Source organism: Perissodus microlepis, chromosome 18 (assembly GCF_051167445.1).
Source record: "Perissodus microlepis isolate ML-2025 ecotype Zambia chromosome 18, ASM5116744v1, whole genome shotgun sequence".
Lineage (NCBI taxonomy): Eukaryota > Metazoa > Chordata > Actinopteri > Cichliformes > Cichlidae > Perissodus > Perissodus microlepis.
The window spans coordinates 22,189,986-22,203,450 of NC_140478.1; the positions used below are offsets into that span (position 1 = coordinate 22,189,986).

At 39.4% G+C, this 13,465-nt stretch overlaps 2 protein-coding genes across 2 annotated transcripts; one reads left to right on the forward strand and one right to left on the reverse strand.

Annotated features, from left to right (window-relative positions):
• The first annotated feature begins 624 nt into the window (after window positions 1-624).
• LOC146367850 (uncharacterized) lies at window positions 625-10,846 on the forward strand. The gene is made up of 6 exons (XM_084913007.1): window positions 625-776; window positions 2,756-3,094; window positions 4,081-4,206; window positions 6,206-6,538; window positions 7,191-10,296; window positions 10,467-10,846. Exons 1-5 carry the CDS (start codon window positions 740-742, stop codon window positions 7,253-7,255), a joined length of 900 nt encoding a protein of 299 aa, XP_084769133.1. The 5' UTR covers window positions 625-739; the 3' UTR covers window positions 7,256-10,296; window positions 10,467-10,846.
• A 97-nt stretch (window positions 10,847-10,943) lies between these two features.
• Window positions 10,944-12,881, reverse strand: LOC146367851 (uncharacterized). Its single transcript, XM_084913008.1, has 2 exons — window positions 12,206-12,881; window positions 10,944-11,341 (listed from the first exon to the last, which is right to left on the reverse strand). Exons 1-2 carry the CDS (start codon window positions 12,460-12,462, stop codon window positions 11,275-11,277), a joined length of 324 nt encoding a protein of 107 aa, XP_084769134.1. The 5' UTR covers window positions 12,463-12,881; the 3' UTR covers window positions 10,944-11,274.
• Window positions 12,882-13,465: the final 584 nt, after the last annotated feature.

Below are 13,465 nucleotides of genomic sequence, written 5' to 3' on the forward strand. Positions count from 1 at the left end.
AACTCCACGTATGAACACTAAGGCGTAGAAGATGGACTGTTTAAAAATGCTATTGCTATTCATGGAAACTACATGTAACTTGATGATGACAAAGTGAAATGCTGATTATGTTCTTACCAGTGAAAGAGTTTCAGGTTTGAAGTGAATGATTATTTTCAAGCTATAAGGCTATAAACTAGAATCTATTGTTAATGCATTATGCTGAAGATGTTGTTAGTCATACAGTCCTAAGCTAAAGAAAGAACATCTCACCAGTGTTATTGTAAAACGGGGGTTTCCCATACCTGTTCGAAGCAAATAGTGCACTGCGCATGCACCAGTAAAAATGTCTAAGACAGGACTGTGCCGGGTCCCCAGCCCTGAGTCATGCTGTTTGCATGCAATGTCTCCTCAGTTACAGTAAATAGAAAGAATCACGAATCCAGCGTCTTTACTAAACATCAAACAGTTAGAATAACAATACTAAGAATCGGTCAAATATAATGATGCGGTGAATTCACTGGCTTTATAAAAGCCCAGAACATTCTTTAGTGAAATTACTTAATACATAATTTAAAAAATGTATTGTATTGTGAAAGCATCAGACTTCCGGTTCAATCCGAAAGTAAAGGTGGATTCATTGTGGGAAGGGCGATAAACTAGTGCAAGGTGAAGGAGGTCTGTTCATCTGTTTTCTTCCTCTCGGTCACTTTAATCTGGTTCTTCGGTCAGTCAGATTAAACTGGAGTCGTCCAGGAGGATGAGGATAATCGTGCTGCTTGTCTCCCTTCTGCTCGGTAACATCACCTTTATTCCTCTTTCTGTTTCTGTCAGTTTGATCAGTCAACAGTTGAAATACTCACTTGGCGCACACACGCACCGAGTGTGGCGATTCTTCACGTCCAGTTCACGTTATTTCACCACAGTAACAACTTAAGATTACTCAGATATAACTTGTTAAAATGCCAGTATGAAGTTAAGAACATGAAATCGTCTGTGTGAGCATCTGTATCAGTTCTTAATCGCTGCTTTCGGCTTCCTCCCGTGTGCGTGTTTTCTTACGTTTTTCATTCTTCCCTCAATACCTCTCTGTCTCTCTGTCATCCCTCTCCCCCACTTACAGTTGGGTAAATATTTAAATTCCACCGCTTTTCACAGAGATATCAACACAGATATAACTGATACCTCTGGTGGAAGCAGGACTGCTCTGCGTTCAAATATGGGTTGATTACTTGCGCAGAGTGCAGAAGAACAAAACATGATCTGCGTCGGACACATCCGCATTACACAGTAACTGTGTCATTTGGGTAGATACGCACATGCCAATGTACCGGTATTGTGCAGTGTCATACTGGGTATTTATTAAAGTCGGTAGCCTATTAAAATCCTGCCAGTCCACTGCTTGACTGCGTGCATGCATTTTGTACTGGGTTTCCCCTGCCGCTGTGAAACTGGCGACCCCAGGTCATCAATAAGCATCAATGCTGTTGAAACCTGGCCTACTGAATTGTACTTTGCTTCTCTTACTTGACAGATGATGATGATGTACATGCAGTGACACATTTATTAGGCTACTTGAAAATATATTTCATTAAATTACAATGCATGTGGAACATTATGATATTAGGCAGAAGACTTGGTCCTGAACAGACTGTGTTCTCTATATGTCAGTATAAAGCATAGCATTAGTTTATTAATGTTTATTAAATTAATTGTATTTATATTTATAATCAATAACTAACATTTCTGTTCATCTAAAGGTCACAAAAGAAAATGCATGAACATCAGAGAATCGCTGTATATTGACTAATAGTACTTACTGTCATGTCACGCTGCGGCTCTGAGGCAGGAAATTTCCTTATTTTACTCGATTTACTGTGCTCCTCCTGCATGTTTTTACATGTGCTGACAGAGTTTTCACACTGTGTGTATACCTCTGAGGATTTATACTATAGTTATATTGAATAAGTGACATTGTCATGGTCCTCCATCTTTGAGTTATGGACCTAAGAGTTCTGTTTGTTGTTGACTAATTCCTGCTTGATTCATAGTTAGTATATTGTTATGTTTTTTAAGTTTTGTTTTTAGTAGATATTTTCTAGCTTATTTCTATAGGTTCTGTCTTAGTTTTGTAATCTAGTTTTGCAATTCTGGTTCAGTTCAGCTGTATCTACTTTTCCACTTGTTTTTTAAACATTAAAATAATTCATTTAAATTCTGTCCTATTTATATACCACTAGTTCAGAACAACAATCATGTCAAGGAGCTTAATATTGTAAAGAACCTACAGTATTAGAATCAAAACCTCAACAGTCAGATGATCCCCTATGACCAGCACTTGGTGACTGTGTGAAGGAAGAAAAACAACAACAAAAAAGGGAGAGAAAAGACAAGGGTAATGACATCCTGTAGTGGTGTATAAATGCACGGGGAATGAAAATAATGGGAAAGGAGGAAAAATGGGAAGCCTCCAGCCGCCTGACCTCATAACTAAGGAATGAGTCAGTGTCACCTGATCCACCCCTAACTATGACAAAACTCAGATCTGCTTTCAGAAACTGATCTCCAGTCTGTTTTTTAGCCTCAGGAACTCAGGACAGAAGTTCACCCACTACCGTTTTCGTTTTGTAGTTTCTTAAATTTCAGAATAGAAACAGGAAAGCTGGACTTTCTTTTCATGTGTTTGCACAATTGAGCTACAGATAATTCTACACCGGCTCACATTGTTTGTTTAGTATGGAACTCAGATTGATTTAACCTCTTTCTGCGTCCTCAGTTTCCCAGTATGCCTCAGGAGTCGAGGTGTATGAGGGGGAGGAGTCTGTCCTTCTGCTCTGCCAGCTTCCCGTTCCAGCTGAAGAGGGTGTAGTTGTGTGGGGACGCGATGACCTGAATCCTTCAATCATCCATGTTCGCACAGAGGAAGGTGATTATCTTACAGAGCAAAATAAACAATACGTCAACAGAACATCCATTCAAAAGGACGCCCTGAAGACCGGAGACCTCAGCCTCACTCTGAGAAAACCTACATTCTCTGACAGTGGACTCTACACCTGCACCGTACGCAAGGTTGGAGAAAAACAGAACCAGACTGAAGTGCAACTAAAGGTCAAAGGTCAGTGCTGTAGATTCCCCTTAGAGAGTGACCAGAGAGAAAAGTGACCATCCAACATTACAAAGATGAAAGGCTTTCAGGAACGGTCAACATAACCAGAGAAGATCAAAGGCTACGTTCACACTGCAGGTCTTAATGCTCAATTCCAATTTTTTGATCAAATCCGATTTTTTTGTCTGGTTGTTTACACTACAAATAAAATGTGACAGCAAACGCGCTCTAGTGTGAACCATTCACGGCCCTCAAAGCGTAAAAGAAGACGTCACACACAACGCGCTCTGTTTAGACCCAGACCAAACAGTATTGTTTGACTGATGGCCCTTAATATAAAGACTTGTTTCGGACTTTACGTTTCCCAATTTTGCTTTAAGTAATAAAGTTATTTTGTTATTTACATATGGCCTAATAATTATCCTTATTGCTGTTTTAGAGAGGAGCGGTGCTTCAAAGGATAGTTGCAGATTTCTGTCAGAATCTGCAGATTAAATAGCCAGGCGCTGATAACTGGCGTCTGTCTTGTGTCAGTGATGTAAAAGGCGGATTTAATGCGACATGACCATTCAAACAGCAGTCGCTTTCTAAAACATCGGATATGTATCGGATTCAGTACCACATACGAAAGTGACCCAGATCGGATTTGAAAATATCGGATTTGTGCTGTTCAAACTGTCATACCATGATCGGATATGGGTCGCATGGGGTCAGAAAAGTCTAATTTGATGCGCTTTCGCCTGCAGTGTGAACGTATCCAAGGTCAGACTTCTGTTTAAAAAGGATAAACCAACATATAACTGTGATTTCATCAGCAGAATTCATTATAAAAACAATCAAAATAAGATTTAAAAATCTTAAATCCATTTGAAGCAGAGGTCATACTAGAATTCATTTCAATTAGCATTGTTATTATCAGTGAATTCATATTAATTATTAATGAATTCTTCAAAACATTCAGCATCATGTTCAGGTTGTGTTTGTGTTCATTACAGAGCGTCCTCCTCCTCCTCCAATCTGGCCCAAAGTTCTCCCAGCAGTCCTGGTTCCGGTGCTTGTCCTGGCTATTGCCATTAGTATTTTCATGTGTCTTGTATATCAAAGGATGAAGAAAACAGCAGGTGGGTGTAGTAGTGTGTGAGTGGGTGGGTGGCCCTTTATAGATCACTATAGTAACAAATGCTGAATACCTGGCCTGCTCCTAAAGGAGCGGTGCTTACAGTTTCAGTTTTACATTTGATGTCACTGAGCAAAGTTTCTACAGAAGCCCCAGCTACTACATGTTCTGACTGGATATAAAAAAATAAGATGAATTTTTTACTATTTTCCCCAGAAATACTTTTGGAAAATTATTATTGATAACTTGACAGAGTAAACCTATAACACACCTGTCTCTGTTGGACAGGTGTGTTATAAAAATGTGTGGTATGAATCTGTATCTGTCCTTCTGGCAGCAGAGCTGAATCAGCCTGAGCAGCATTCCTTCTGCCTGTCCAGCAGCGGTGTGTGGTGACACTTATAGGAAGACTGCCAGAAATGGTGCTTTCTGCACTTCTTCTTGGCTGCAGAATTATAAAATGCTATTAACTTTATAGTTGTCATGTAATTATTTATTTAATTTTGATTTATTTAAAACCATTTCTAACAATAAAACACCATGAAAACACCCCAATACACATAAAATTGTATAAAAAGGACATCAATTATCAAAAGTAAATGTACTACGGCTTAAACTCTGTACATCATGGAAATAAGTGATTCCTAATAGATGTTTTTTTGAAAGCTGGAGCCTGCATCTGTTCAACTTACCAGTTTTATTAAACAGTGTTGCCGAGATGGTAACAGAGAAGTGAAAGAGTCAGGTTGCCTCAAACACTTCTCCTCCATCAGGCTCCCCGTACAGACCTAAAACATGCGTGTGCAATCAACCAGAAAAAAGCTACTGACCTCTCAGTGCCATTAAATCACATTTCTCTCAATGAAGACCCCCAATGCAGGATTTAAACCTCATGTCAAAAGAACAAAAAGAAAGGTATTGTAACCTTTATTAAAGTCAAATTCAAAGAGCATTGAAATCCAAAAAGCCAAAAGAAGTCCAAAAGAACACGAGGGTAAAAAAAAACAATGAACAAAACAAGGATTAGAAACCCGAGGAGGACAATACAGAAATTCTGACAAAAGACAAAGGTATGCTGGAGCTATGTCTACATACAGATACAATGAGGACTAATTAGGGTAGAGTGGAAACACCTGAGTGGAGTTTGTCTGGATTCTTGGTGTGCTATCTGAGTTCTCCGTGTGGATATTCCTGGCATCTCAAACCTGCCAAATGAAAAATTAAAGGCAACCCCTTGTGAGTGAGAGAATATCCAGAAGTAGCTTCGTCTCATTTCTAATGTTTTTAAATTAGTGTTGATGTCTTGTGCAGTTTCCTCTTTATATACCTCTGTGAAACCTCTCAATTATCTTTTGTCTGAATAGTGGAACACAAAATAACTTGACTTAATGACAATTATTCCTCAATCAGTCTCCAAAAGTTGATTCTGTTCATCTGGACGTAGCATATTGTGGGGGAAACGTTTTGTCACTCATCCAAGTGACTTCTTCAGTCTCAGCTTACTGCAGGTTTCCCCAATCTTATAAACAGTACATTTGCATAATGACTGAAACCAGCCCACTGAAGGAACAATGGGCTGGGAGGTCAGTTCTTTAATCATAACCATGCAAATTCTCATGACTTGCAGCCATTCCCCAACTCTCTGTGAATGGTACTCATGGCCATTGATCAGTGGCTTTTGGTCAGTGGTTGTTGATCAATGGTCATTATGCAAATGTACTGTTTATAAGATTGGGGAAACCTGCAGTCAGCTGAGACTGAAGAAGTCACTTGGATGAGTGACGAAACGTTTCTCCCACAAAACGCTACGTCCAGATGAACAGAATCAACTTTTGGAGATTTACTTTCCTGGATGATTGAAAATGCATCAAGACATTTCTCAATCAGATTTTTAAAAACATTTTAAACACTGATTTTCGTCTCAACTATACTTCAAATGTTTGTTTTTAATGTGATTTACAGTTTCTGTTTGGCACAGCTCATGTTCTGCTCTGTTCCCTCAGTCTGCCAGCTCAAAGTTGTTGATGTGACAGAGGGAGCAGAGTCTGTCCTGCTACCCTTCATATCCAAAAAACTGAGGAATACAGAGACCGCCAAAGTGGAGTGGAAACATATCCAAGAAGACGAAATGAAGGTTGTGTATGAGAAGGATCGGAAAAGTAAAGACACAACTCACACAGACCGCACAGAGATGAGGAAAGATCCATGGAACACAGGAAACGCCAGCCTAACTTTGTTAGGTCCTCGCTCTGAAGATGGAGGTGTTTACATATGCACCATGTATGACACGCATGGAAAGGCACTGAAACAGAAAGTAGTGGCACTCTGGGTCAAAGGTCAGTATTAGAGGATGTGAGCTTGTAAGATCCTGATGATGTCTTAGTGTGTTAACTTGCTTTGTTTCAAAGAAACATCTACAGTCACATTTAAGCATATTAGTAAGTTGTCTATGAAGGTCTGTCTTCACATAAAAAAACTCTGAAGAACTGATGAGTTATACAGGAAATGAAAAGCAGTGTGAGAGACAGAAGAATGCAGGCTATCACGAATCTTAGAACCTGTGTAGTAAACTACAAAAGTGCAAAGTGACAGCAGTTGTGAGCTGTGTTGATGCAACAGGTAGTTACATTTGTAGGGAAGAGCACATCAGGTTACAAAATGGGTTACCTCATAGCATTTCAGAATGGTTTGCAGTTGCAATTGTGCAGATTTCCCACTGAAGCATTAATCTCCAGTAACAGTCATGAAGTGGGAAGAGTTTTTTTTTTGCAGATGAAATCATAGAGAATAAAACTACAGTCCTAAGTAATAACTATATTTAGTACAAAGTAATTGTTTTCAGCAAAGACGTTTTCAGGAAACAGGAAAAACAGCTCTGAATGTGAGTGTCTATTATCCTCTGTCCTTCATACTAACTACACACAGTCATTTGATCTTGGTCTTGGTCAGGACTCTGATCTGACCTGATGCCGTGTTTCTCCTTTACAGAGGGCTGGCTGAAAACCATCAGAAGCTTCTTCCCGTGTGCCAGACAGAACAATTATGTCATCTGAATGAAAAGCCAAAGGTGAATCTGTTCACTATTCAGTCAATGTGATTCATCTCTTGATGAAGCTTATTCCAAATGAAACTCACAGTAATTAGTGTCATTACCAAATGAAAAGTCACATTGACAAATATGTAAAACTACTGTGTGTTTGTGAGCTCTCAAATGTCTGTTTCAGTCGGTTTGAACACTTGACACATGCACTCAGCATAACCTGAACTAATATTCAGATCGTCTGTGCACACTTTAAACTAAAGTTCTGCATAGAGAGGTGAGAGCAGTAAAGTGTTTTTTTAGTACATTTTTAAATAAATTTATTTCATTTATTTAGGATTAAAATAGAAAAATTCTAAAAATGTTAGCTATCTAACATTTACAAAGGTAAACAGTTACTTTGATGACAGATGTCTGTACTAATTGATACTGTAGTATTTAACTATTTTAACTTTGATTTCGATTTACTGAAGGTTACCTGTGGGGTTCAACAGGGTTCAGTGCTGGACCCCAAACAGTTTATACTGGACATGCATGAATCGTATCTAAATTGCTAAAACCTTATTTGCTGTAATGTATCATCAGTTATAGTCATTTATTTTTCTCTGGGAAAAGTTTAGAACAGTGCCTGAATGCAGTGGAAAAAAATGTTGCGACAGATACATCATCACTAAATTACAGCAAAATAAAATGTAAAATAATTAGTAACTAGTCAATAGTAGCTGTTATAAATTATTAAGAGTGTGTACCACTATGTAAGTTTTAAAAACATGGTGCTAAAAAATATGAAAGTGAATCAAAACTTTCATTTTTTATAAAAAAAAGAATATTTTTGTGTGTGTTTATTTCTGTATGTTTATTGTTATTTATTCTTTCAAAATTATTTTACTTTTTTTTTTATTATGTTTTCCTTTGGTCTTAGTTTCGTTTATTTAGAATATACTGCATGTGAAAAGTGTAGTTGGAACATGCTATAGCTTCAGCTTTCAGCTTTAAGACTAAAATCTCCAGTTCAGTTCATTTTTTGTCATTTATTTATTTATTGTTATAGCATCTCTTGGTTGTTTTTGTTATTTTTGACTTTGGTTTTGTTTTCCTAGAAAAAAAAGATCTATGTTAGGGTTAGTTAGGGTACTCTGTGTATAACAGATCTTTGAAGCTGTTCTGGAGTTTCAGAGCTGTTGTAGATCATACATAAAATATGCTTGTGTGTGTTCAGACTGTTTGTCAATGGGGAGACTCTCAGGGAAACATACAAATTGGACTCTGCTTTCTAGAGAGTCCAATTTGTATGTCCAATTTGTGCAACTCCTGAAACTCAGGACTGTGCACTGTTGCACTGTGCTGTTGTTGATCTACAGAAAACATGTGCTAACTGAGGAACTAATGAATGAGGAAGTAAGGAGTGGCAGAAAAGTATGTGCCTGTCTGAGCCTGCAAAACATTGAATTTGAAACCAGGATTGTACCTTTATCTGTTGTCAGGAACAATGCAGTGCTCTCTGCCGATGCTCGCACGCATTAGGTCTTGGTGTGGATTTTATTGTCATTCCTTGAAAAGAGAACTGGTAGAGTTCCTTCTTTCATTTTTCAGCAGTCACAACAAAGTAACTAAAAGTGCCTGTTACAAGTATTTTTTTGTAGAGCTGAAGTTGTCCCTGTTGATTCTGATTATTTGTGCCATAACAGTGGTATAAACAGGAAATTATTGAAACCAACTCTGTGAATTCAATGAGAGGAACTGTTACAGAAAAAAACAATAACAATGTAATGTTGACTCTATCTCACCTTTCTTTAATCCTGACGGTGTGTTCACACCGAACGCGATAGAGGCGGCCAGAGCGTCAGGTTTACATGTAAAGTCAATGGAAAGGCGCGATGACCCGCGATTGCGGCTCCCGCGAAAATTCGGAAGCAGATTTGCGTCGCGAAAACGCCAAAACGCCAGAAAATCGCGTCAGTCTAGCGCGTTTGGAGCGTTTGACTCGCGAAAAAAACCACGCGCGTGAGTTTTTGTGTTGCATTTTGTGCATACGCGCATTTCGCGTCTACCGCTCGAGTTGGAAAAATCTGAACTCCAGCGTCAAATCGCGCCGCGACAACCAATCAGGAGCCTGGTGACGTGGCTGTGACCTAGGTCAAAGGGGCAGATCCAGCCAAAGCCCTTCATACTTCAATGGGGGGAAGGCTAATCAGCGCTGTAGCAAACAACACGGAGCTGTACGACACCAGCTGCTTTCTGTACAGACAGGAATATAAAGGACGAGCTTGGAGGAAGATATGTAAAGAGATCGGGCAACCTGGTAAGTTCATTCATTTCTCTTTTGAAAGTTTTCGCTGACCCGGGGAAGCCACACAAAAGCTAGCAAGCCACCGCTATTTTCCCACTGACGTACAAATACCGTTCTGCTTTTATGCATGTTGTCATATAGGAATATATTTTGTTTATTAATAAACAGCACACAGTGGTCCCGCTCATCCGCCACTGCTTCGCTTTTTCGCTGATTTTCTTTTTCTTTTCTTTTTTTTGCACCGTACAGCATTGCATTCTGCAGCCTGATTGACAAATCTCCTCCGTGTCGTGTCTCCTGCGCTTGCCAAATTTATCATGTTTGGTTTTGATAACCATCACGTCCAATAGAAAAAACAGCACAAAAACACCCATAACTATGACCCTCATTCGGAAATAGACACCTGCACCGCGAGGGAAAAAGGCGCACGAAAGTGGCAGGCAGATGAAGACAAACCGCGGCTTAATAATACTTTTACGTTTTGCAATCTACAAAGGTTTGCACTTTGAGAATCAATTGTGAGAACTGTGACTAATGTTCATGTGTGTGGGGAAAACAGTGTATAAAGTGCGTGACCAGGGGCTAGTTATTCTGAGAACCCCTGCTGCAATAAATGAGGGACCACTGTATATACTTTCTCTGATTATATTCAACATGTTAACATTTAATACTGTATTGATAGAGCCAACTGATTCTGCAGCAGAGCGTCCCCTGTTGCTTCTCCTGGCTCCCCAGTCCCTGAGCTCCTGCTGCTGCACCCACAGGTATGTAAAGCAAGCACTGATACCTTTTTAGTCGGTGGGATTGCCTTGTGATCACCTTTACTAAATATCTACAACCAATCTGATTATATCCTGTTTTTGTTTTTTTCAATGTTGAAATTAAAATCTAGTAGCAGCCTTCTCATTTCTTTGTGTTTTGTGCTGTTTTACAGGCCCACAGAGGAGGACAGCTCCGAGGCAGATGAGGGACTGGTCCCAGGACGGTCCGTCGGCGGTGGAGCTGGCCATCCTGGAGTCCCTGAAGAGTCCACACCAGTCTCCAATGGAGCATTTCCTCCTCAGCCTTGTTCCTGCTCTGGAGAGCAGCTGGGTCCTTTTTATTCCTGTCTCTCTGTAAATACTTATATTTTATATATTTATGTTTAATGTTTTTCTGTTTGAGAATTTTAATATTATTTCAAATAAATTTTTATAATGACTAATGTCTCAGTTCTACTACACAGCAAATGTTGGCACACGACTTGACACATGTAGAATTTATTTCATATTATACTAATGACAAAATATACTAATACAGTGGGATGCAAAAGTTTGGGAAACCTTGTTAATAGACATTATTTTCCTGTATAAGTCGTTGGTTGTTACAATAAAAAATGTCAGTTAAATATATCATACAGGAGACACACACAGTGATATTTGAGAAGTGAAAAGAAGTTTACTGGATTTACAAAAAGTGTGCAATAATTGTTTAAACAAAATCAAGCAGGTGCATAAATTTGGGAACCACAAAAAAGAAATGGAATAAATATTTAGTGTATATCATTGTGTGTGTCTCCTATATGATATATGGGGTGCCTTTGTCTGGACGTGCTTCCCATCCAGAGCTCCACAGCAGAGAGGAAAGTTCCAGTGCTCCTGGAATCCCTCTGATGGACCGCCAGTCTCCAGGTGAAGGCACAGCCATGAAGTCGTCCACTAGACAGTCCCAGATGGCCGTCGCTACCTGGGGGGTGATCTGGCTCACCGTGGACACGCCGACTCTGTAACTGAACGCTTGGTCATGAAGGAGTCCCCGGTGACAAGGAACCTGGACAAAATTGTTCAAAATTAGTATTATGTGTACTGCAGTTACAAAATACATTATTCAAATTCCAAAATACTTTTGTGATGTCAGATTTAAATCACAAAACTTAAATCTTACATAAAACATTTTGTAATTATAAGGATAATTACAAAATGTATATTAGATAATATCTAAAACAGTTGTGTTTTGTTTTAACTTTAACATATAATTTGATTGGTAGCAACTTTCACAACTACAGTGAGCCAATCACTCATAATTCCTAAACATGTCAATCAGGTAGGAATGAAGTAAGAAATTAATAAAAATAAAGAGTTGTATGTTGACATGTAGCCCTTTTCTTGCTTAAATCATTAATATTTTTGAAAAATTAATCTGTGATAAGACATAGCTTATCAAGATAGAACCATGTAACTAAAGATGAACCAAACTGTTCAGTTTTATCTAACTCTGTTTTAATAAAGGCTGGTGACCCCTGTTATAGAGTCTGACAGCTGCAGGGATTATATACAAATATTCAACTATACCAGAATTAAACCAGGTCTAAATAAAAAGGAGTGAGTATCACTACAAAGGTTAACTCAGTGGTCCTAATGCTACAGTTTGATATCAGCGAGCGCATACATTGATGTGACACCACAGCCATGCTATCATTGCAAACACTGATAACAGCATAAATCGAATTAAATCGGGACTTGATGAGACCTGAGTATCACTAGAAATATCTCCGTACCACAGTTTGCTATCAGTAAACACCGACAGCATTCACTGTTAGCATAGCACATCCATGTTAGCAGTGTATAAATGGATGGTTTAGCATATTAGCACAGGTATCAATAAAGGACTACCGTATTAAATACTTTTACTAACCTCAGGCAGATGGACAGGCGCTCTGCAGGTGGGATTGAGCGCCTGTAATTGGTGTCTAGGCAGGCGATTCTGGGACCGACGCGGGAAAGCAGGTCCTCAAACTGGCCGGTGATATCGCTGGAATCGGCCGTCATCCAGGCGCAGCTCCTGGAGCAAATGGTGAAACTCACCAAACTGCTCACGCCTCTGGAGGACCTGATGGACCCAGGTACGGCGAGGACGTCTTTTACGCCGCTGCTCTGCTCTCCACAGTACATAGAGAAGGGAGACTCTCTCTTCAAGCGTTAGCTCGACAGCTGCCATCTTGCAAAGATACCAGTCTGGCACAACTTCCTCCCACATTCCTCCCACATTTCCGGTTCACACGCGTCAAAATATGATATTTTGACGCGCTATGGATTTTTCTTGGACACGCGTTGAGGTGCGAATGTGCACGCGTCAAATTAGGGGCGTTTGGGGCGTTTTGTTCGCGTCCATCGCGTTCGGTGTGAACACACCTGCTCATCCTCACTTACTAGCTATCTTTTTATGTTAACATTTGCTATCAGCTGTGGCATGATACTTAAACTGAAACAGTAACGTGTATCCCAGACATTGACAGATTCCATGTTGTGCACAGTGTATTCCATTTTTAATGGAATATCTTTTGAGGACAACCAAACTCTATTACCAGAGTCATAGGTACAGGCCATGGTCCTAAGGTGATGTTTGCTTTGGTCTGCAGTCCTGAGTAGAGCTATTCAAGTATCAACACTACCATAGACCAGTGTCTATGGTAGTGTTGAAGATGATGCTGCACTTGGGAATCCCATTTACTAGTTACACTCTGATTAGTTTAGACAGTGATTGAAAAAAGGCACAAGAATATGGAATTTTACAAAAAACTGTGAAAACCCCACTCCTGTCCCTGCATCAGATGCATCTAGTTCTTCATTAAATTCACATGGGCTCTTGTTGACCTTTAAGTAAAAATATGTAATACAACACTGCAAAAGTGCTTGCGGTAATGGCATCGGAACCGGGACCAGGACCTTGATTTTTCATGCAACGTGCATGGTGTGTATTGTGCTCTTATTGGTTTTCAGCTAATAGCTCCTTGAGAATAACATTTTAGGTGCAAAAAATATTTTATGTCAGTCCAGTTGTATTGTTAGTTTTTGTAATATAGATTCAGAAATGGGAACAAATTGTGTACTTTTGCAACATGCTGCCATTGTAGTAAAGTGCCTAAAGATACAGATTTGCTAAGTTGATTCATAG